This window comes from Lithobates pipiens, unplaced genomic scaffold, assembly GCF_037356315.1.
Source record: "Lithobates pipiens isolate NorthernLeopardFrog02 unplaced genomic scaffold, aLitPip1_a1.2 Scaffold_22, whole genome shotgun sequence".
In the NCBI taxonomy this organism is placed as follows: Eukaryota; Metazoa; Chordata; class Amphibia; order Anura; family Ranidae; genus Lithobates; species Lithobates pipiens.
Window position 1 is genome coordinate 308,061,246 of NW_027507784.1, and position 25,749 is coordinate 308,086,994.

The following is a 25,749-nucleotide window of genomic DNA, read 5'->3' on the forward strand; positions in this document are numbered from 1 at the left end:
TAGTGAGGTGTTTTTACATTTTAAGGTGGGGGGGGTGCCAGGCATAGGATGTTAATTTTATGGTTAAAACAAAAAATTCGACAATTTTTTTCCAATATAAGACATACCCCGAAAGTAAGACATAGTGGGGCTTTTGGGGATAAAAAGAAAGTAAGACACTGTCTTACTTTCGGGGAAACACGGTAAGAACTGGGGTATGTAAACTTTTGATCAGGGTCATTTGGGTAGTTTCTGTTGTCATTATGATTTAAAAAGATTAAACACAGTTGATTGATAATAAATGGCTTCAGCCAAACACTAACCATGAGTGAAAAAAGTTTTTTTCTGTTATCATTCATATTCTCCTAAAAATGGCCAAGAAATCAAAAATTCTGCCCGGGTATGTAAACATATGAACACAACGGTATATATTCTTTTCAAATAACAACAAACACGTCTATACTTGCCTACTCTGTGAATAGAATTGCACAAAGCGGCCACAAACCTCCTCTTCTTTTTGGGTCCCCCATCGGCACTCCTGGCCCCTCCACTCTGTCCAGTGCCATTATGGGAAGCCCCTCCGGCCTGCTGCAGGAGCCTCAAGGCCTCCAAAGTGCCTCCAACAGTGTACCCTCATTATTTTTGTGTCTTTGATATCTGCCTAGAGTTCAGCTTTCAGTCAAACTAAACCTTCAGGATAGACCCTCTACATGTATTCCAGATGCATAAAAAGGTGTGCAATGTCTGTTAGTTTTCTTTAGCAAGCAGCCACAGCCTGAGTATTAAAGCCCTTCCCCTGCCAGCATGCTGCAGTGAAGGACTTTTGCTCTCTTTGTTGAAACAATGGTCTCTCTGCAGAGGTCCAACACACCCCCTGCTGAGTCAGGCCTATGGATCTGCAATCATTAGAGAGCAGAGGCTTTCCGGATTGGAGAGCTATAGGCCTGACTAATCAGGGAATGTCTTGGCAGCTGAAATCCAGTTGGTAACATAGACATGTTTTTGCACTTAAATCAATGAAGAGGAATTGTATAGTGTATAGGAAATTGATTCCTTTTCATTTAACATTGCTGTAATGTTCTTCCATCCCAGAGTCTTTTATCTCCAAATATGAAAAGAGTGGATTTTCCAGTATTTGGTTTGCAAGTGCTTTTAAAGGGGCGTCAACCCCAAATCAGATTTGGACCCCGATGGATTTGCACATGATGAACCACCAGCAGTGGAAGAAGGTCATTGATGGGATGAGCAAGTTCCCCAAAATCCATTATAGTGGGATAGCACTGACAGGGTGGCAAAGGTAAGATACAAAAAAGGTTGGTCTCTCCAGAGAGCATGCTGGGAGCTGGACAACCAGCTATGCATCCAAATTTGAAGGCGATAAAATATTTTATAATATGATTGATTCGTTTCTATCAGCAAGACCTATTTTTTTTCTTTTACACTGGGTTTTATATTTTTAAAAAAATGAATTAAGCATGAAAACTAGTACAGAACATGACGCTGATATATACTGCATCGCTGCAATCACACGAAGGACAGCCAGAGGGCAGCAGAGTCTTACTTTTAAGACAATAATTAGCAAGTACAGCCAATAAGTTGATGGACAAGTTATCCAAAAGAAACCAGAAAGCCTTATGTGTAAAGCAATGCAAGGCACAGCAGAACCTTATTTACACAGAAGGCATTTACATATCACTGCCAACACAATTCCAGAAAACGAGGAGTTTACCTCCTATTTTAGGATCAGGCAGAACTATGCAAATCACTCCCCTCTATTACAGTGCCTTGAAAAAGTATTCATACCCCTTGATATTTTTCACATTTTGTCATGTTACAACCAAACGTCAATGTATTTTATTGGGATTTTATGTAATAGACCAACACAAAGTGGCACATAATTGTAAAGTGGAAGGAAAATGATAAATGGTTTTCAAAATTCTTTACAAATATGTGAAAAGTGTGGTGTGACTTTGTTTTCAGCCCCCCTGAGTCAATACTTTATAGAACCACCTTTTGCTGCAATTACAGCTGTAAGTCTTTTTGGGTATGTCTCTACCAGCTTTGCAAATTTTTGCCCATTCTACTTTGCAAAATAGCTCAAGCTCTGTTAGATTGGATGAAGAGTGTCTGTGAACAGCAATTTTCAAGTCTTGACACAGTTTGTCAATTGTATTTAGGTCTGGACATTGACTGGCTTTCTGGTACCTTAACATATTAATATGCTTTGATCCAAATCATTCCATTGTAGCTCTAGCTGTATGTTTATGGTTATTGTCCTGCTGGAAGGTGAACCTCTGCCCCAGTCTCAAGTCTTTTGCAGACTCTAATAGGTTTTCTTCTAAGATTGCCATGTATTTGGCTCCTTCCATCTTCCCATCAACTCTGAACAGCTTCCCTGTCCCTGCTGAAGAAAAGTGTCCCCACAACTTGATTCTTCCACCACTATGTTTCACGGTGGGGTATGTGTGTTCAGGATGATGTGCAGTGTCCCCCACTTGGCTTCTCGCAAACTGGACTTCTTATGGCTTACTTTCAACAATGGCTTTCTTCTTGGCACTCTTCCATAAAGGCCAGATTTGTGGAGTGCACGACTTATAGTTGTCCTGTGGACATATTCTCCAACCTGAGCTGTGGATCTCTGCAGCTCCTCCAGAGTTATCATGGGCCTCTTGGCTGCTTTTCTGATAATGCTCTCCTTGTCCCGCCTGTCAGTTTACGTTGACGGCCATGTCTTGATAGGTTTGCAGTTGTGCCATACTCTTTCCCTTTTCGGATGATGGATTGACCAGTACTCCGTGAGATGGCCTTGGCCTTCATGATGCTGGTTGTTCAGTAAGGTTTTCTAACAAACCTCTGAGGGCTCCACAAAACAGCTGTATTTATACTGAGATTAAATTACACACAGGTGGACTTTATTTACTAATTAGGTGACTTTTTGAAGGCGATTGGTTCCATTAGATTTTAGTTAGGGGTATCGGAGTAAAGGGGGCTGAATACAAATGCACGCAACACTTTTCAAATGTGTATTTGTAAAAAAAAAAATTGAAAACCATTTATCATTTTCTTTCCACTTCACAATTATGTGCCACTTTGTGCTGGGCTATCACATAAAATCCCAATAAAATAAATTTGTTTTTGGTCGTAACATGAAAAAATGTGGAAAATTTCCAGGAGTATGATTACTTTTTCAAGGCAGTGTATACGGGCAACTCTAGATTCAGAGATGCTGGGATATAGCACAGATACTGTTATATCTATTCTGATCTCCAGCCAGCTGTTTCCATTTTTTTTTGCCCTCCTCAGTGCAAGGTATGGATATCGGGTTGCCAAAAGGAGGCGAGGTCCCTGGTATGGCTCTGGTGGCCGGGTGACGTGATGGGGCTTCCTGCAGGGGCGTGGCGCTAGTGGTTCCAAGCGACTGGGACGCAGAGACTAGGGGGTGGGTCTGTTGACCGGCACTTCCGGTCCTTGTTAATGACGCCGAGGACTGGGGAATTCAAAAACCAGATGGTTTCTCAGTACCCCGCTGCATTCTCTGCCAAGATGGCCCAGGTAAGAGGAGTACAGTGGTGCCTTTATTCTGATCCATATGGGCTTAAGTTTTGCTGTTTTATTTGGATCCTCCTTGTGGGGAGCCTATAGCTGCACAGTCAGAGATTACTTCCATGGACCCTGCAGTATGAACTAGGTGGTTAATTACACTGTTCAGGGCACTGTTTCCTGTCTGTCTGGTGGTGGTCTAGCTGTGTACTAGGAGTTGATAAATTGTGTTAGGGGCCCTAGATGAGTTACATTTTTTTCTCATTTTAGGAAAAAGTATTAGGAAAGTCCAAACATTCAAATCCACCAAGCCAGAGGAAATGTCCCTCCTGCAAGAACCCCCTTAGAGATTCATGGCAGAAGGCATTGTGCAGGTCCTGTATTAAGGACTGGGTTGAAGAGGAAATGTCCCAGCAATACAAGGACTTGTTCTGTTCAGTACAGGAACTTACGAACTCGCTGGGTTCAGTCAAGTCCATGCTGGTACAGAGACCGGCAGTCCAAGTTGAGCCCCAGCATCCACCATCCAGCCCGAGGGCATCCTCCTCCAGAGCAGTGGAGGTTGTGGACTCAGTGGATGAGGGGGCAAGTACTCTTCCCTCCCTCAGGGATTCAGATGAAGAGGAGGAGGAAGACAATAGCCGAACCTCTAGGTAGGCCAAGTTCTTGGGGCTGAGGAGCCCACCTGGACGGTCAAACCTCTCAGGGAGCCTGGTCCAAAGTGGAAGCCTGAAAGTCCTCAAATTGGTGGGAACTGAAGGCGATTTTTCTCTGTCTCCTAGCCTTTCAACAAGTGGTAAGGGGACAACACGTTCAGGTTCTCTCAGACAATACAACTGCTGTAGCTTATGTGTTGAAACAAGGAGGAACCAGGAGCTGAGGGCTTCTAGAACTGGCCAGTCAGCTACTTACCTGGGCAGAACAGAATGTGGCCTCATTGTCAGTAGTTCATCTGAAGGGATCCCAGAATCTCCTAGCAAACCTACTAAGCAGAAGGAGACTGGTGGAGTGGCATCTGAACCAAGAAGTTTTCTTGATGATCTCCGAAGCTTGGGGGCAACCTCAAATAGATCTGTTCACCAGCCAGCAGAACTCAAAAGTACAGGAGTTCTTCTCTCTCCACGAGAAGACCAGGAAGTAGGCATAGATGCTCTTGCCCATCTGTGGCATTACCATCTGTGCTACGCCTTTCCACCCTTCCCCTGATACCACTGGTTCTAAGGAAATTCAGGGAGGAAAATGCCAATCTGATTCTGGTCACTCCCTTCTGGCCAAAAAGACTTGGTTCGTGACACTACTAAACCTGACTGCAGAACCTCCATGGAAGTTGCCGCCCAGAAAGGACCTGCTAACGCAGGGGTCGGTGAACCATCCAGAAGCAGAGTGACTACATCTAACTGCTTGGTTTCTGAAAGCCAAGGAACTGTCTAATAAATTAATGAAGGCCCTACTTTCCAGTAGAAAAGCGGTAACTCGGGCCATATACCTGACAGTTTGGAAAAATTCTATTCCTGGTCCACTTCTAAGGGCCTCCAGGTCAAAAGTTTAGTGTCAGTCTTAGAATTTCTCCATGATGGAATGGAGAAGGGGCTGGCAGCCAGCACCCTGAAAACCCAGGTGGCAGCTCTATCAGTTGTTTTTGAGAGCACTCTATCCAGAGAAGTCTTACTTTCAAGATTTTTTTTTTAGGGCACTTGCACGAAATAGGCCAGTAGCCCCTAAGGTTTTTCCCAGTTGGGATTTGTCTGTTGTTTTACAGGGTCTCGCGGGGGCTTAGTTTGAACCCTTACAGGAAGCATCCTTGCAGAACTTAGTTCTTAAAACAATTTTTTGAATGGCCATCACATCGGCAAGAAGAGTCAGCAAGCTTCAGGCCCTGGCAGTCACGGAACCCTTTCTAAAGTTTTTTTCAGACAGAGTGATCCTTCAAACAGGCCCAGTGTTTCTACCCAAGGATTCTTTGACCTTTCACCACTCACAGGAAATAATTTGGCCTACTTTCGCATCAGCTCCTGCCAATCTAGGAGAAGAAGCTTTTCACACACTGGACGTGAGGAGATGTCTGCTACACTTTCTAACAGTAGCCAAAGAATTCAGCAAGTCAAACGCTCTTTGTGATAGTCTCAAGCTCACATAAAGGGGAGAAAGCTTCCAAAAGCACGCTGGGCAGATGGCTTAGATTGGCAATCACAGAGGCCTAAAAGGCAAGGGAGAAATGCCCCCTCCAGGTATTGCTGCTCATTCTATGAGATCAACGGACATACTGTCTGCTGCAGATTAAGCCTTCGGCAGGAAGGAACTGCAGGCAGTGGTCCCACCCTAGGGTACGTTTCTCGGTTATCCTCTCCAAGGTTGTCCTAAAAGGTGGTTTGAGAAAGATTTAGTTAGACTTACCGGTGACGGTATTCCTAAGAGCCTTTCATGACAACCGCTACTTCCCTCCCTTGTTTATCTTAGAAGTGGTTCCAAGTGTCTATCATGGTTGTCTGGTGGTTTTCTGTGCTTTGTTTTCCAGTATGTCAGAGACCACGCAATAACTGAAGCCATGGTGGAACTGGAGGAATTTAAAGGCTGCATATGTTTCCAGGAAAATAGGCGGAGCTGCGCTTTCTCTAAGGTTGTCCTGAAAGGCTCTTAGAAATACCGTTACCGTGAAGTCTAAGTCTTTTTATGTGTTTTTTTTTTTTTTTTGTTTTTTTGTTTTTTACAATACACTGTACAAATCGGCTAACAATGCAACGTATACAGCCAAATAACTCTAAAACGGAGTGGCAGTTCAATAATATAGAATAAGTAGGAGGGGGAGAGAAAAAAAAAGGGGGGTTGAGAGGGGGTGACGGAAAATGAGAAAAAAATCATAAGTGAACCGGTTCAAATCAGTAACGATACAGTGGCAGCATAGCAAGATGTGTACTAAATAACCCTCAGGAGTGGAAGCATCCTTATCAGTATCAGAAAGTATGTGATGTAGTGTGTGGCTAAGGCGAGTGGTGAAGATACTCGCCATTTAGCAGATAATTGGGGGTTTAGTGCTAGAACCTCACTTTTATCGTAATTTTTTCTGAAGCCAGAGCTGAGTCGAAAGGCCGCAAATAGGTCACGTAGTGTATCAAAGTCTGATAGAGGATTGGATGAGAAGAGTAGAATCATTCGCAAATAAAGCAATACGGACAGTTGGGTTTCTGATAGTGATACCGCTGACACCAACAGGCGAGTTAAGGATTCGGGACGAAGGTTCAATCACTATATTGAAGAGTAGAGGGGAGAGGGGGCAGCCCTGCCTTGTTCCCTTAGTAAGAGGTATAATGCCTGAGACAAAATCTGGAGTAACTAATCGAGCCGGTGGGGATGCATACATATGTTGTAAAAAATGTGTAATTGAACCCGAAAAACCGAACGCAGTCATCACCCTAAATAACCAGGAAAAACTAATATTATTGAAGGCCTTTTCAGCCTCTAGTGATATGATGGTGGTGTCTAGAGCTGTGTGTAATTTTGGCATATTCCAGCACCATCAAGACTTTGCAGATGTTCAAAGTCACTGATCGCCCGAAGTGCGCAATTGTAAGTTGGGGCAGTCGCACCTTGGATAGCAGATTCTCTGCCATTGTTTGATTGATGGGATCTTCAGAATAAAGGAATGCAAAGGATAGCATTCAGTAAGTAATTTACTAATTTCAGTAGGGGAGGTAACAATGGAGCCAGCAGTATTCTTCAGAGCAGAGATATAGGTAGGTTGTTTAAAACCTGTACACAGTAGGGACAAAAGTTTGCCCACCTTGTTGCCATATCTATGCAAATGAAGTGTATAGTAGGAAGCTTTAGCTGCTTCCTGATGCTCAGCCCATAGATCAAAGTTTTGTTTAGCAATCTGCCAGGCTTTAATGTTATCCAAGGTGCAATTGTGCGCCAGAGTACAGAGTTCTGATCATAGCCTCTCACTAGCTTGTAGATATTGCTGTCTGTAGTGTTTTTTAAATTGTGCTGTGTACAAGATAATTTTACCTCTAAGCCCTTGTACACACGGTCGGAGATTCCATCGGAATGTGTCTGATCGGGGCATTGTGTCGGATATTCCGACTGTGTGTGGTCTGCATTGGACGGTTTCCATCGGAATATCCGTTGGACCAACTTTTCCAACTTGCCGGAAATATTTTCCGACAAAATGCTCCGATCGGACATACTCCGATCATGTGTAGAGAATTCCGATCGGACAAAGTGCCACGCATGCTCAGATCAAATTCCTACACCAAAGCTATTGGCTACCAGCGTGAACATTGTCCCGTCGTAACGAAATAACGTCATCACGTCGGATTTTCCGACAACTTTGTCTGACTATGTGTATACAACAGTTTCGGACAAAATCTGACGGATTTGGTTGTCGGAATCTCCGACCGTGTGTACAAGGGCTAAGAAATGCTTTACCCGCCTCCCAAAAAAGGTTTGGGTCAGTGAGGTGTGCAACATTGGTGGAGGTAAACTCCTCCCAAGTGGTATAAAGCATGTGTCGAAAATCCTCGTTTTCGGCCAAATATGATGGGAATCGTCAGATGGGCAATGGCGAGGACGGTTTGACATTGGTTAGGTGTATGGTGATTGAACTGTGACCCGAGCTCACTGCGTCTCCAATCTCTGGATCACGGATTGTTGGCAGTAGAGCCTGGGATGCAAAAAATGATCTGTTTGTGAAAGAATTTTGTGTGTGGGGTAAAAAAAAAAGTAAAATCTTGGTCAGTCGGGTGGGTTAGGTGCCAAGAGTCTATATAATTAATTGATGAGATGGCCCGAGCAAGAGGTGTAATGTCTGTAATTGGGGGGGGGGGGTCAGCGTTACGTGTTGTTTCGGAATGATAGCCTGCACGGTCTTCTGATGGGCACATCACAGAGTTAAAGTATCCTCCAACCAGGTGGAGAGCCTCAGGAGCGTCTAAAATCCAAGCCACCATGTCTTGGAAAAATACGCTATCAGGGGAGTTAGGGGCATAAATGCTGGCGATAGCGATGTCTTTAGAAGCTAATGATAGACGTAGCGTTATTTTACAGCCAGTCGAGTCAGCTTGGATATCTCGAATAGTATGTCTCAGATTTTTGTGTAGAAGTATAGCCACCCCTGCTTTGCGGCCTATCGCCAGAGAGCCATAAACATTTCCAACCCATAACTTGCAAAGATGTGTTAAATCATCAGCGGGTAGATGGGTCTCTTGAGGGAGCTTTATGTGTTTTTGATGCTTCTGTAATGCTTTTTTGAAGCTTTGGAGATGCACTGTATGCGTTGATTTTCTGTTTGTTTTAAAGTGGCTCAGTACCACCCCAACTCAGTAATGGCCCCAGCTCATTAGTACGTCCATTCAGCAGATCCCCAGATCATTAATGTGACAGAACTGTCCAGCACCCAGCTTGAGTGCTTCCGTCAGTATACCGCTTCCCCCCGTCTGGGCATAGGAATCCATTACTATAGCTGAATATTGTATAGCATACAAGACTTGCCAGTATGAGAGCTGGAACTGTTTATTAAAAATGTACATACAACTGTATACGGGAATATAATTAACATAACTGTGGAACATATCAACAAACCGTATGCTACTCCCTCTCTAACAACTAATGGCTTACAATGATTTAACCCGTAAAGCTAATCAACATAAACATGTAACATCCCACAATGGTTCACTAACAAGGTAGAGTGGTCACAATATTAATTACCTGTTCAAGAGATGAGCAGACTGAAAAACAATAGGGGACTTAACTAACACTGGTAAAGAGTAGACCTACTTAATAAACACAAAACAGCGATCTCACCCCACCTTAGACTAATAGGTAACAGAAGACCCAGGGCTGTCCAAATCTCATTAACCAGCTTTCTATTCACATACATCTGTTGACTGAGTTTCAAATTGGGAGAGACCATTATGGCTTCCTTGACTGTTCAATCTAATAATGTCCTTTTGCATTATAGAACAGGACATCTTCCTAAATGCTTGTAGCTCCCTTGAATGCCAGAGCTCATAGTTATGTTAAAGGGTCCTCCAATTCCCAAAGTCTGTGTATTTTGGGGAGACGGGGACTTGAATCCAAAGTAACATTACTTCTGGGGTCCCCCTGGCACACGCCTCCCAAAGAGTGGTGATCCCTTAAAAGCCAGGGCCCATAGTCAGAGGCTAACCTGCAGTCCCCTCCAAAAGCATCTGTCTAGGTTCAGTCTGTCACAATTAATACCCCTGCTCAGCGGATCCCCAGCTAATTAATACCCTTGTTCAGCAGATCCCTGGCTCTGTAGTACCCAAAGCTCTTCTGATGCCCCATGCAGTAGTAACCTCAGCTCTGCTGATCCCCCCCCCCCTCATTAGTAGCCCCAACTCTGCTCATCCCCCATTGAGTAGTAACCCCCAGCTCTGCTAATACCCCAGTCAGTAATAACCTCAAGCTCTGTTGATCCTCTGATTTGCTGATCCTCCTCTCTCTCCAGTCCCTGCTCACCATCCCCTATATTGCACCTATGCTGCTCACTATGCGTGACATCTGCTAGTTTCTCCTATTCTGGTCCCCCAGCTCTGTTGGTTTTCCGCCACTCAGTCCTTTCACGCTCCAGTCCCTGCTCACCTCCTGCTATATTGCTCTCATGCTGCTCACCACATGTGACATCTGCTAGTTTCTCCTGCTCTAGTCCCCCAGCTCTGCCGATCCTCTGCCATTCAGTCCTTTCTCTGGTCCCTGTTCATCTTTCGCTATAGCATTCTCATGTTACAAACCATGCGTGGCGTCTGCTAGATGCTCCCCTCCAGTCTGGGCCCCATTCATCTTCCTTTTGTGACGTCTGCACCAGACGCTTACAGAATATATACACATGAACCGGAAGTGACTGCTGATGTCTTTCAGGTTCGCTTGTTGGTTTCCCAGTGCTCCTGGGAGCTCATGATCTCATACCTCCAAAACAAAGTTAAGCTCATGCTGAAAAAATTCCCCTCAAATGCTGCAGGTACTGTTAGCGAGCTTTGTTATAGATTTCTATGGAGGCTTTGAAGACGCTTGTGGAGTATAATTTTTGAAGCAAAACAAATCTGTCCTAAATCTGAAGGACCTTCACAAATAAGCCAACCAAGGCAGATCCCATGTCTCTATGCAGACAGAGGAGCGGATTACAGCATCACCAAATCTCATTTTTGGTAGTTGTTGAAAAGCTTATTTTTTGCTACAAATAAAGAAGTCCCCCTTTTGTGACCTTCAGGAGCATTGTGAGAGTTTTTATCATCATTAAAGACTTGGTCCTTTATTTTCTAAATGCAGCAGGTCTTGTCTAGTAGACATTCAATGAGATACGAAATATTAGCAAGGTAAAAAAAGGAAGGACCTGCTTATGTTATGAGCAAATATGGCCTCCTCATGTATTTACAATAACAGGAACTGATCATATGACTATAATAGAGTCAGACATACTGTAGTCCTACAACTGTAGAGGAAGTCCCAGCTCTTACTGAAGGAAGATTTCCTCTGCCAGCTGCACACCTACCACTTGTTGCTGAAGGTACAGGATATCTACCCTGTATGACATTGGTTTGTTTCTTCTTGTAGGTATGACCATTACTCTGTTCTGTGTGAGCTGCTTCCTGTCGCCATCCCGTCTTTGGCAGTGTGTTTGAAAACACTGAGATATGGTAAGATCCATAGATTGCTTAAATCTGAGGTCCTCCATGCTGCTGTGAACTTTCTCACATACCTTCTCTTCTGCAGGTCAGTTCACAGAGGAAGCCAAAAAGGATACTGCTCTCATACTGGGCTTCAGCAAAATTGATGTAGAGAAGAACACCTGGTAAATGGCACTCGTAACATTCCCAATCCCAGAACGCATTCGCAAAAAGAGTACAGTGGCTGAGACAAGAGAATTCGATGTGCCTTGTGTGTATGGTATGAAACTGAATCTTGGAATTGCTTACAGAAATCTGTCTCTTTCAATTTAGTGAAGGAAACGGGGCTTTTCCAGGAGCTGAAATTTACAGCATGGTGAGAAAAATCCACATGGAAATGAAAAAAAAGGTTCGGGAGATCACAGAGGATGATGTGTGAGTAAAAGAGAATCCATTAGGATTTTTGCAAACCCACTAGTCAGAGCATACGGCCCCTGCAGTGCTATGCTAGTTGTGTGACACGCTCATTGCCATTCCCATTGTGTGACCTTTGCCACAGCAGTTCTGATCATGTAACCCTTTGTACCACTGTCCTGATCATGTGACCCTGTATGGCAATTCTAACCTTATGACTCTTCCACTCGAATGCTGACCATTATACTTCTCTACTAATATCCTGATAATGTAACCCCTCTACCATTGTCCTAAATATGTGATCCCTCTACCATCATCCTGATCATGTGATCCATCCACCACTCTCCTAATCATGTAATCCGTCTACCACTAACAGTGGCAGCTAGTGCTGTATATTTTTTGGGGGGGCGGCAAACAAGACATCTTGCACTTACCCCATCTAGGTCGTGGGCAGCTTCAGCTCCTTCCTGTGTCTCCTACTCCTCTGTACCTCGGGCTTCATGGCGGCTTCCCTCCTCCTTACCTCGTCACGGTGGCCAATATGATTGCTTCTCCTCTCGGCCAGTCGGGTCTCAGGACCCACTTCCTGATTGGCCGGGAGGAGAATCGGGAAGACTATAGCGAATATAAATTTTCTATTGTCGCACAACTTTTTTGAAGCCTAATCACGTGCTTCTAAAAAAAAAAAAAAAATTTAAAAAACCCTGTTGGAATTCATGTGTCCAACACCCTGAATGTAGATTAGGGTCGGGCACATGGATTAGGGGGCGACGCCCATGCTCCCCTAATGGACAGGCCGCCACTGACTTACTGACCTAATCATGTGATCCCTCCACCATTAACCTAATCATGGCATCCCTTTACCAACTTTCTAATAATGTGATCCCACACCGCCATTCTGATAATGTGATCTCTCTACCACTATTTTGGTAAAATGTTCTAATATTGTGATCCCACACCACTATTCTGATAATATGGTCCCTGCACAACTTTTATTAAATGTGATCTCTCTACCACTTTTCTGATAATGTGATCCCCCCCCCCCCAACTCTGCCATCTGGATAATGTTACCCCCGTAGGTTGCTCTCTTGATAGTTCTGTTGACAATAATAATATGTTGTTTTATATCTTTTGTGTGTAATATAATTTGATCAACTCTTTCCTTTCACAGTGAGATCAATGCCTGGTTTTCCCGTTACCACAGAAAACACCAGTTTGCAAATCCACATAAAATGGAGTCCTTCAGTGGTAAAATCTTAAAGTAAGTGTAGAAACATCACATATACACAAACCAGAAAATATTACATGACCTTGGTAGTGCAAAATGTATGTGTAATTTTTAAGTTTGCATCTCTAATATTCAGAGGAATACTATAATCCTTATTAAAAACATAGCCTATACAAATGTAGTGGCCCTTGTGTACTTTTCCCTCACCCTCACTCTGCTGTAGGACAATGGTACACCCTGGGCTATAGGCAGCTGTTTGCTTACATCATGGCAGTATTTAATTATGGAACCCCAATAGATATTAAAGCATGCATGACAATGGCTGAAACTCTACATTTGTCACACCAGATCATGGATCCAATCACTTCCATATGGCATTACAAAGCAGTAATATCATATCATGAGCATGTGCCCATAACAGTGTAGATACTCCAGCTGTCTAAACTTTTTTTTAGCCTTTTCGTTACTTAATGTATAATTGTCCATTTTGTAGTAAATAATTATGTATTGTTGTATACATAGCCTGGCACAGTGCCAATTCCAGTGGCTGGAAACTACGATGAGCCTTCCTCACCTTTTTGCATTAGTCCAAAAATTAGCCAGTGTTTGTCGACTGGAAGTGATGTCAGTGCAGTTGGTTAACTACAAGGTCTTGGCCTTCCCTGGTCCCAAGCCCACTACTACCCAAAGCCTGAATGATGTACCGGACCCAGTGATGGTCTCTACATTTACTTAGCTAGTTTCTTTTTATGATGGTTATGGTGGCCATTTAAGCCTAGCACCATAAGGAAGTCTCGTTCTGTTTTTCTTTGAATTTAAAGTGTATTTCTTTCTAAATGGAATAGATCAGGAACTGATTAGAACCCCTATAGGGTTTTATTTTATTTGTTTTTTGCTGTATTTGTCCCATTGGGGAGATTGCCCCTAATTAACTGCCCCAAAGACACATCAAGGAATGAGAAGATATCCTAGACAGCTGTTACTAGAACAGATGTCTCCATTGGACAACTGAACATCATCTCTTGTCTTGGCAAACAGACAAGTAGGGAACAGGGTTGCCAACCGTCAGTAAATTTACTGGCAGTTTGTAAAAAACAGTGATATTTTACAACTATCTGTAAATATCAGGGGCTGATAATTTGTCATGCTGTTGACTTTTTAAGTTTAAACCAGGCAAATTATTTGTTGGGGTATTGTGTGTGTTTCTATATTGTGGCTATACTGTTTAAATATCAGTTGTCTTTGTTTTTAATAGGAGTTTAGTTTTTTGGGGTTTTTTGTCAGTAAAAAATGTGATCTGCCAGTAAACTTTACACGTTTTGTCAGTAAAAAGGTTGGCAACACTGGTAGGGAGGCATGATCACTTCAATGGGAACACAGTAAAGCCTCATACACACAATCAGTCTTTGTACAAACTTTCCTGTGGATTTTTGTACAAAGGGCGTCAGACGTGAACTTGTATTGCATACACACAGCAGGACTTTTTCAGCCAACTTTCACCAAATCATGTGGTTTTTCTGCTCTTTATCGCCACCTTTGGTCAACTTCTCTATTGTTGTCTGATCTTTTGCATTGGTTCTGAGCATGCCTGTTTGTACTTTGTACAAAAGTCCTATGTTTTTCTGTACACACGATCAGACTTTGCTCCATCAGACTTTTGTTGCCAGAAAGTTTGTCCGTTTGCACTGCCAGCACAAAAGTCCGATGAAAATCGAAAAAGTTTGTCCGATGGAGTGTACACACTGTCAGATGTTGCTCCAAAACAGCTAATTTGCATGTTTGTTGTCAAAAAGTCTGATCGTGTGTATGGGCCTTCATACAAATGTTAGATTTTCACTCCTCCAGTTACAGTCAACAATCTGATACTCGGAGAGATGAGCAAAGGCACCCATGAAACTTTATGATGATAGAATTCGACATCAGGACTACAAAGGTCTCTGGTGACGTGATCTCTGCAGGAAAGCTGGCCAATCAGGAGTTTTGCTTCAACAGATCTCCCTTTCAGTATAGAATATGCTACAAGTAGCATGGCACTGATCACATGACCCCCTGCCAGAGTTCAACACCACTAACACAGCTGAAATTTCTCTAAGTTTTTCACGTGTGTGAGTTTATTACAAACTTCCAAGGACTGCACAGGTTCAGTTAAAGTGAAGGGCAATAAGCAATACGGTTATGGATAATGTGGTTGGTGGTTAAGGGCTGTATTTGCTATATTGGCACTCGTGGACCAGTGCATAAGACAGCTGCCATAGAACAGGGCAGCAACAAGCTTTAAAATGTACAAATGAATAATTTCTTATTGTTTCCCTCTCCTGCCCACCTCTGGATACCTGTATCTAAATTGTACTTGTAGGGGGAAGGAGTGCAGGGTAAACATAGTGGTGGGGTTTGAAGAAACGAGTGTCATTCTTCAGGCAAGCCTAGAGCATCATGATCTAGATCAGTCATGGCGAACACCCAGATCACTGGTGCTGCAGATGTGGAGGATATTTAATTTACAGACGTTTGTAGGCCTCATAGGGAGATGTCACTTTATCACCTAACTGATGATTGTTTCCTCTCCCCCAGAGCCAATGAGGAGTGGGAATCTCATATACAAGCTCTCCGGACTCAGATGGATTCCATCTTCTACCCAGACACGGTGGAGGAATGGATGGAAGAAAATGTTAATCCCCTCATGGATCATCTGAGAGAGATGGCCAGGGACTTCCAGGAGATCTTACCTTTAAACGCCCGTCCCAAAGTCATATCAAAGAAATGAGCGCATATCCTTGGATTGATGGAGATTTCAGTACGCTACCAATAGGACTTTGTTCAGATTATAAAGCAGGGAAAAGGGTATTGTTCTGCAGAATAACATATCAGCACATTTCCACAAAAAATTTAGTGCAATAGTGTGCTAAACAGTGTGTGGTATCCCACCATTGTTTTCATTGATGCTGTTGCCTATGCACTGTGTGTGCGTGTAAGTCGATATCCTGATCAAGCCTATTCATTAAAGCAGTGTAAGGCCAGGAGATGTACAGTGTACAGGTACCACAGCAACCTCCTATTTCCAAAAAATTCAGTCCATTCAGAAGAGATCGTTCAGTTAAAGATTGAATCTGCTGAGCTGAATTTCCCAAGTCATTTTGAGTATTTCATTGGCAAGAACTCCCGACCACTGCCCCGTTTCCAGCCATCTTGGAACCTACATTATTTCTGCTACAACAGGAGTGACCCTAGGTGTCCCCACATCTTCTGATGTATTCTCCATAATAAAAACAATAATTACAAATAGAACAAAGAGAGAAGGACCATCTTCATAAATGCTACGGCAGGAGTTCAGAACTGGGCACTTCAAAGTCAGAGATCTTTGCACTGGAGATCCCTAAGGAAGTGTCTCCTGGAAGCTCGGAACTGACCACTTCCAGTTCTGAGATCTTTGCAGTTCATATAAGGAAATATCTCCTTGAAGTTTAGAACTGAGCACTTCCGGTTTAGAGATCTTTGCACTTGAGATCCCTACGAAACCATAAATTAAAGCTTCCCCATTCAGGGCAAAGCAACGGGCTCTCTTGGTGATTTAACGTCCACCTACCCCCTAACGTTTGCCTGCTGAGACCATGGGTTAAAAGCTCTCTGCAAAGTTACGTTTTAGTCTCAGCTTGAATGAGAAAATTGTCAGGTGATTTTTAGCTCAATGGAATTTTCAAAAAAAAAATTGTTGGACACCTACCACTTTAACTGTTTAGATGACCTGAATTGTGGTCGCTGTGGGTAACTGCACCTTGCACATCACCTTTGCTCTTTTTATTGCTTTATTTTAAATGACTGAATCTGAATATTTCTGAGTGCAAAATCTAAAACCTTGAAAGCATAAGTCTGTTTAAAAAAAAGAAAAAAACACCTCTGGTCAGTCCGATGACATCATGGCTTCTTTCTCTTTGACTTCAGCAGTCAAACTGGACAGCCCTTACTACTGCACCGAAAAGAGCTCATGCGGTCATAGTGTGAGCACTGTTTAACGTACTGTCTTTGTCCATGCTAGCCTTGTGTCAGAGAAAGTAGGTTGAATTTAACCCAGATGATTGAGGACACCTAGTGGTGGAATAAAATTACTGTGGGTGACGGCTTTGGATTCAAGGTGAAGGTGCTGCTAAAGCTGCTTTTATTTTATTTTTACTATTACTTTTTTTTTTTTTTTTTATAGGTTGGAGTTCATTTTTAAAAAGAACCAGTCTCAACTGGCTTTTGTAAGAATCGGAATATTCAGTCTTTAATTGACAGCCTTGCTTTTGAAAGATTTTCTTTCATTCCCCCATATTTTAGCTTTACGTACCATGTCTGAGCCTAACTCTTTTAAAGAGGTTCTGAAGGCTGAAATTATAACAAGGCAAATATAGGCAAAGCTTTTTTTTTTTCCATTTTGGATAGAACAAGAGAGGGTTATAACCCCTGTAAGGTTTATTTTTGCTGTCTTTGTCCCATTGGGGAGATTTACCGTCAATTTGTGTCCCATAGCCAAAACAGGAAATCCCTGTAAATTAAGGGAATCGGGACCCCCAGGTCACCTGAACTAGTGTCCCCATTGGAAGATTATGTTTTACTTTCATTTTCCAATGATAATGTTAAACATGACAAATAGAGAGGATGACTCTCCCTAACGGGGACACAGACTTCAATAAGAGCCACTGGTATTTTAATCCCTCTCCACTCTATCCAAAACAACAACAAAAAAGTTTTGCTTTTAGTTATACTTCAAGTTTTTTTTTTTATTATCTGAATGCATTCTCTGCATTAGGTCTCTTTCACATGGGCTGTCCAATCAAGTCCACCTATTCATATTTCAGGTGAACCTGATTGGACCCTCCAGTTTCTTCTATGGAGGGGTGGATGTCAGCGGACTCATGCCTGCTGACACCCGCTACCATCCGAGCCGATCCTGTCCCCCAAAAATAGGTGCTCCTAGTCTCCATCCGTCTGGCGGATCAAATGGAAACAGACAAGCCGTCTGTTTCCATCTGATTGCCCCATAGAGGAGAGCGGGCTGTGTTCATGTCCACTCTGCATAGCGGAGTGGACACGTACCTGTCCTCCGCCTGGTCAGTGGGGATCAACAGAGAGATCCCCTGCTGAGCAAGCGGATTCTGCATATCGGAGGTGTCCGTGTGAAAGGGGCCTTAAGGTAAAAAAAAAAAAAAAAGAAAGTTATATTCCTCAAAGTCCCCCCCAGCTTCCCCTTCTAATTACCTGAGTCTGATCTCCACCCAATACTATGCCCAAGAGCAGCAGCTCTCTTGACTCTCTCCCACTTCACAAGGCAAATTGATAGCAGCAGGAGCCATTGGCTCCTGTTGCTGTCAATCAAATCCTGTGACAAGGGAGCAAAGGGTAAGGGTGAGCTGCACTGCCTGTGTGATTAGACGAGCCCGCATGAGTGATGAGTGCCCCCATAGGAAGTGGCTTCCTATAGGGGCATGCACCAAAGAGGTAGAGCCTTTTAAAGAAGCAAAAGTCAAACCTTACCAAACCTTTCAGATTCTTGCTGAATCGCCCAAAATTAGACCCATGGGTGTTCCTGTTTGTCACCACTCAACTTGACAAAAGTCGATTTTGCATTCAACATTTGTTAAAAGAGCCAAGCGGAAGTTTTTTTGCCAAATGGTGATTTCATCCATTCAGATGCAGTCACCGTTAGGATATCCTGACAGCCATGAGTACCCGCTGTCAGCATACAATAGCCGGCAGGGAAAATGGCATCATATATGCTGTTTAGTGTGGATGGAATAATCTGTTGTATTTTTTTTGTTCGGCTCATGGACTGAATGATAGAAATCTTTTCTTGTATAGCTAGGTTAAAATTTGCTGGCAAGAATCAAGTTTTATTTTAATTTTCCTTACACCTGATTGGATATTTAAAGTGAACAAAGCCTCACCTCATTTGCTATGCTAGATGAAACTTCACTTTGGGATTTGCAAATTGAACATGCTCTACTCCTTTAGTAAATCAACCCCATTGTCTTCCAGCTCTAGAATGTGCATAATGGAGGAGTATAAACAGGGACTGAATATTGAAATTCTTGCAAGTGATGACTGGTTCTCTTTGAGCTTGCGGTTGTTATTTTAGATATTTGCTACCAAGTCTCAGGCTTTGTTGGGCATCATGGAAAATGCCTGTATTCATGAAAAAGTTCTAGCTCATGACCAGTGGCATATGGTTGCCATCATCCCTTCTAATGAGTACAAAGTCGAAAAAGACCTCTGTTTGGTGGGATTGTAAAGGCAACAATACAAAAAAAAAAAGAATTATAAAATATATGAATTGATTAACATAATCAAAATTGTACATGACAGAAAAGAACAAACAATGCATATTCTAAATTACATCTAAAAACAATTATTGGTGTGAGAATGATACTATCCACTTATAGGTTCCAGGATCTCCAGAAGCTGGTGGTAACGGAATAAGTGAGTCATCCAATGCGTTTTTATATTTCAAACAGTATAATCTTCTTCAGGTATGAAATATTGTAACATTCTCTATAATAGATTGAACAAAACCCATTACATATATATCAAATCGGGTCCATAGTTTGTCTTCAAAAAACACACAAATAAACTTACTATACACCATTGATTCACTGAGACATATGCATTCCCCCTGTGGCTGAAGAGGAGATGAAATCTCCACCTTATTCAAACAGGTCCACCCATGGCTCCTCTGACATCTTATGCAGGGAGACGGAACATCACTGTCCTCAAACGGCGTTTGAAAAAGGAATATGTGAGACTACACTGGAAATACTACAAGGAAAAAGAAAAGGATAATAAGAAACTGGAGTGACCCCCACATCTTCAAAGAGCTAACCAAGCCCCCTTTAAACGTAATCTTACCCTATCACAAGGAAGTGAGGGGCTCCAGTTCCAGGTGTCCTACTCTGTAGCGTCTTGTGGTCTCTCCATTGGAAAAAAATGGGAATGATGTCTCCCTTGGCGTCCTTTTATATATGGTGGTGTAGGTGCATAGAGCGTACGTGGTGAGAGAATGTTACAATATTTCATCCCTGAAGATTACACTGTTTGAAATATCGAAACGCATTGGAAGACCCGCTTATTTCGTTACCACCAGCTCCTGGAGGTCCTGGAACCTATAAGCGGATAGTATTCTCACACCAATAAGTGTTTTTAGATGTAATTTAGAATACGCATTGTTTGTTCTTTTTGACTTTTTTTTCTTTTCTGTCATTTACAATTTTGACTATGTTAATAAATTTATATATTTTATAATTCACTTTTTTTGTATTGTTGCCTTTACAATCCCACCAAACAGGTCTTTTTCGAATTTGTAATGCCTGTATTTATAGTGGATTATTTATTACAAAGAAATGATCAGTAAATTAAGCTATTCATAGTAGTCAATTGGCTTTCAGATTTGAGCTGCTTGTTGACTGCTGGAAGATGATTGGTTATTACTTACATAATTATGCTGATTCTTATTAGTTACTACACTGCACAGATTGATGGTCTTATAATAAATGCCTATATTTTGTGGTCTTAAAGCGGAGGTCCACCCTAAAGTGGTCCTTCCGCTCATTGGAATCCTCCCCCCCCTCCGGCGCCACAATTGGCACCTTTCAGGGGGGAGGGGGGGTGCAGGTACCTGTACAGTACAGGTATCTGCACCCACTTCCGGCGTAGATTCTGCAGAAGGTACGCCCCTTTCCGCAGAATCTACGCCCCTTTCCGAAAGTCCCCCGCTGCCTGCTGGGAAGCACACGGATCCCAGAGACAGCGGGGTCCATCCTTATTGCGCAGCGCGACTCGCGCGTGCGCAGTAGGGAACCGGGGAATTAAGCCGAAAGGCTCCACTTCCTGATTCCCATACCCAAGATGGTGGCGGCAGCACCCGAGAGACCCGCTGGGCGGGTAAGTGTCATTATTTTAAAAGTCAGCAGCTGCAGTATTTGTAGCTGCTGGCTTTTAAAAAAAAAAAAAACGGCGGACTCCCGGCGGACTCCCGCTTTAACCAATGTTACTCTAAAATAATTCTGACATCTACCGGCTATTGATATCGCCACAGAAGAAAATTCCCCAGGGGTTTTTATTGCAGCAAGCAGACTATCAAACGTTTTTAATGTATAAAAAGTGTTCTATTGTACAAATATTCAAATCAGCAAAGATTTTAAAATGTGAACTCTGGTTACATAAATTCTCATCATGACCCCGCAATTATAATAACATGTGAAGTAGGCAGGTGTACTCAAGGCAAGTTTTACAACCTTTTTAAAAACGACAGTTGAATAGGGCAAATCCTTTTTGAAAATAACATTTTAACGAGTCGAATCCTCTTCGAAAGTGATATAGGATTCGCCTTATTCAAACATAATTTTCAAACAGGGTTGGTCCAATTTGGGGGCTGGGCCTTAACTCTGATATACATATATACGGCCCTGCTAAAACAACTTACCACGCTGAGAGCACGCTCCCAGCACAGTGGCTGGGAGCATGCACGCATACTAGCAATTGGGAGCTTTCAGACCTTGTGACCGATGTGATCCACTGTTAGCCCTTGTACACACGGTCGGACATTCCGACGGAAAATGTCCGATCGGACCGTGTTGTCGGATAATCCAACTGTGTGTGGGCTCCATCAGACTTTTTCCGTCGGAACGTCCGGCCAACAAGGTTTGAGAGCTGGATATAAAATTTTCCGACAACATGAATTTTAGAGAATTCTGATCGGACAAAGTGCCACGCATGCTTAGATCAAAGTACGAGAGCAAAGCTATTGGCTACTAGGCTGAACGTGGTCCCGTTGGAACAAACGAACGTCATCACGTTCCGAAAGATCGGATTTTCCGACAACTTTGTCTGACCGTGTGTATGCAACACCAGTTTCGGACAAAATCCATTGGAAAAAATCTGACGGATTTTGTGGTCGGAATTTCCGACCGTTTGTACAAGGGCTTACAGTGTTAACATGATCAGAAAGCTCCCAATCACAGCAAGTTGTTTTACCCAAATGCCCGCCCCTGCCTCCCAGATTTTAGAACTCTTTAAGGTCGGCACAAAGCGATTAGGGTAAACATTGAAATTATAATTCAACATATGCGCTTGCTGGAAAAAAAACACACATTTTTCTCCTGGGAACTTCTTGATACCTTCAAGACTGTAGATCAATTTTTTCATTATACATACGGCTTCTGCTTCGTGCTAAGGAAGAAAGAAAGATGAGGATCCCTAATCCTAGCAGAAGATGCTTTAGCACTGGACTGCAATGTCTTCCCATGAGATTTGGGAAACTGTTGACATTCCCAAGTAATCGAACGAGAAGGATAGTGACATCATACCTTGCAACCCTGTAGATGGGGATTAGGGATGTTTTTTAAAAACTTTTTAACTCCAGCTGGCCATACACTAACATTTATTTTGCTCGGCCTGAGAAAAACGTCTAAAAGATTCCTCCATCCACACAAACAGCACAGGTGGACAAGTCTTGACTGCCGGATACTGTACTCTGCCGGATACTGTACTCTGACAGATACAAGTGCTAGCAATCAGAATACCCGAACAGTGCCTGCAGCCGATTAACTACAGGCACTGTTTAGCCAACCATTTTCGGAGTGCTCAAAAATTGATAGAGTAATTGACTTTAATCAAGCCAGAAGAACTACCCAGTGTTGGAATTTTGGCAAATCCTTCTTTTGAGGTGCATGCTTGCCATTGTAATATTTGGCAATTTTTACATGGGGAAGGGGCTCTAACCTAATAGGCAGACCTTGTAAGGGAAGGCACTCATTCTTGTTGACAGTGGAAGACCATTATATCATGAAAAGCGGTCTCAAATTGAATCTAGAAAGCATAAATGTAATAACAGAAGCAGTTTTTAAACTGGATAAAAGTATTTAGTTTGCCTATAACTGCCTTCCAATTGATATTTGAAAAAAATCTCTGCTTGTGATCAGTGAACATTTGTTTGGATACAGAAGTAAATGGAGGGCCTCCTAAAATCCCTCCATTCCTATTTCATTTTAAAAAAAGTGTGACTGAAATAAATTTTTTTTCTTTGTCATTCTGTGTTATTTTAAATAAAACATATTTTCCTAAATAACGAGTGGCATGTTTCAGTGAGTCAAGTCAGTTGTACTAAAGACGCATTTGTATACACACATGAACATGCTGTGTGTGTGTGTGTGTGTGTGTGTGTGTGTATAAAATATATGCAGTGCGTGTGCGTGTATATATATGTACAGTTGTGCTCATAAGTTTACGTACCCTGGCAGAATTTATCATTTCTTGGCCATTTTTCTGAGAATATGAATAACACAAAAACGTTTCTTTCACTCGTGGTTAGTGTTTGGCTGAAGCCATTTATTATCAATCACCTGTGTTTACCCTATTTAAATCATAATCACAACAGAAACTACTCAAATGACCCTGATCAAAAGTTTACATACCCTGGTGATTTTGGCCACATAACATGCACACAAGTTGACACAAAGGGGTTTAAATGGCTTTTAAAGGTAACCATCCTCACCTGTGTTTGTAATTAGTGTGTGTGTGTATAAAAGGTCAATGAGTTTCTGGACTCCTGACAGACCCTTGCATCTTTCATCCAGTGCTGCACTGACGTTTCTGGATTCTGAGTCATGGGGAAAGCAAAATAATTGTCAAGGGATCTGTGGGAAAAGGTATTTGAGCTGTATATAACAGGAAAGGGATATAAAAAAAAATATCCGAGGAATTGAGAATGACAATCAGCAGTGATCAAACTCTAATCAAGAAGTGGAAAATGAGGGGGTTCTGTTAAAACCAAACCACGGTCAAGTAGACCAACTAAAATTTCAGCCACAACTGCCAGGAAAATTATTCGGTATGCAAAGAATAACCCACAAAAAACTTCAGTGAAATACGGGACTCTCTAAAAACGTGGTGTGACTGTTTCAAGATGCACAATAAGGAAGCACTTGAAGAAAGATGGGCTGCATAGTCGAGTTGCCAAAAGAAAGCCATTACTATGAAATTTGGCACAAAGTATCCCACTTACAATACACCAAACAGACCAGCCTCCAACCTTCTGGCACAAAGTCATTTTGGAGTGATATGACCAAAATTTTGCTTTTTGGCCAGAACAATAAACACTACATTTGGAAAGGAGTCAACAAAAGGCCTAAGATAAAAGGTACGGAGGTGGATCGCTGATGTTTTGGGGATGTGTGAGCTACAAAGGCACAGGAAATTTTGGTCAAAATTAATGGCAAGATGAATGCAGTATATTATCAAAAAATACTGGAGGAACATTTGCATTCATCAATCAGGAAGCTGTGCATGGGACGTACTTGGATATTGCAACATGACAATGATCCATAACACAAGGCCAAGTCGACCTGTCATTGGCTACAGCAGAATAAAGTGAAGATTCTGGAGTGGCCATCTCAGTCTCCTGACCTCAATATCATTGAGCCACTCTGGGGAGATCTCAAACATGCAGTTCATACAAGACAGCCCAAGAATTTACAGGAACTGGAGAATTTTTGCCAAGAGGAATGGGCAGCTTTACCATCTGAGAAGATAAAGAGCCTCATCCACAAATACCACAAAAGACTTCAAGCTGTCATTGATGTTAAAGGGGGCAATACATGGTATGAAGAACTGGGGTATGTAAACTTTTGATCAGGGTCATTTGACTAGTTTCTGTTGTGATTATGATTTAAAAAGATGTGAGGGGTTAGCTCGGCAGCGGGTGTGTGTGACCCCCTGGATGGGTTCACAACACAAAATCAGGCACAGCAGAAAGCGTTGTAGGTGCAAAAAAAACAAGAGATGCGGTTTATTTATGCTACATGCAGTGAAACATATAACAGCGAAACAAAAATAAAACATGAAAATAAATCCTTGGTCAGCTTGACCTCTAATTACACACTTAGATTCCCTATCTAACAACTGAGTGCGGCCTTGTGCAGCACCAGTCCCTGTTGTAGAGGTTTGCCACACAGGCGTTAACTCACCACACAGAACAAGTGTCACACTCCCCAGTCTATACAACACAAAACTGGTTCCAGGATGGAGCATCTCCCTAAGCATGCTGGGGTTTTTTGTAGAGGTCTTAATGAGCCCACTTACTTCAGCTGGGCTCATTAACTCTTCCCCTCTAATTGTACAAGTCTGCATAAAGCCTGAATCTAGGGCACACATATTTCCCATCCTGGATACAACCAGGTGACTTTACCTGCGTGCTGCCACATACCCCCCCCCTCTTGTTTCAACCTTGGGGTTGTAACACAAGCAGACAGACACGCATGTATCCGAGACAAAGCATCCACATTCCCCATTTTAACACCAGGGCGATGCTTAACTGTAAAGTTTAATTCTTGTAGGGCCAGGAACCACCTATTTACCCTTCTATTGGTCTCCTTGTTCTGAGCCATACACTTTAAAGGAGCGTGATCAGTCACCAGGTCAAAGTGCCTACCTAGCAGATAGTACCGAAGGGAATCTAGAGCCCACTTCACTGCTAAACATTCCTTCTCAATCGTGGCGTAATTTACCTCATGGGACTTCAACTTCCTGCTGAGGTAAATGACTGGGTGCTCTTCCCCGTTCCAGACCTGGGATAACACTGCTCCTAACCCAACGTCTGATGCATCAGTTTGTACAACGAAGTCCTTAGAGAAGTCTGGTGAGTACAACACTGGCTGGCTACATAAGGCTGTTTTTAAGGACTGAAATGCTTCTTCAGCCTCTGGGGACCATTTAACCATGACCGACTCTTTCCTTTTGTCAGGTTGGTGAGGGGCACAGCCTGAGAAGCAAAATGGGGAATGAATCGTCGATAATAGCCAGCGATTCCCAGAAAGGCTCGTACCTGTTTCTTGCTGTTGGGACGTGGCCAACTCTGTATGGCCTCGACTTTATTAACTTGGGGTTTTATCACCCCCCTCCCAATAGTGTACCCAAGATATTTGGCCTCCTCCTGTCCAA

At 42.7% G+C, this 25,749-nt stretch overlaps 1 protein-coding gene across 2 annotated transcripts in view; it reads left to right on the forward strand.

Annotated features, from left to right (window-relative positions):
* The window catches only part of LOC143924854 (hexosaminidase D-like), a 103,895-nt gene extending 84,804 nt beyond the window's left edge, over positions 1-19,091 (forward strand). For both annotated transcript variants that reach the window (XM_077449353.1, XM_077449354.1), the window contains exons 9-14: positions 1,072-1,276; positions 11,089-11,171; positions 11,248-11,326; positions 11,475-11,576; positions 12,727-12,816; positions 15,355-19,091. In XM_077449353.1, the coding sequence (XP_077305479.1) occupies positions 1,072-1,276; positions 11,089-11,171; positions 11,248-11,326; positions 11,475-11,576; positions 12,727-12,816; positions 15,355-15,547 (752 nt within the window). In that variant the 3' untranslated portion in view covers positions 15,548-19,091. The remainder of the gene's footprint in view (positions 1-1,071; positions 1,277-11,088; positions 11,172-11,247; positions 11,327-11,474; positions 11,577-12,726; positions 12,817-15,354) is intronic.
* The last annotated feature ends 6,658 nt before the right edge of the window (positions 19,092-25,749 follow it).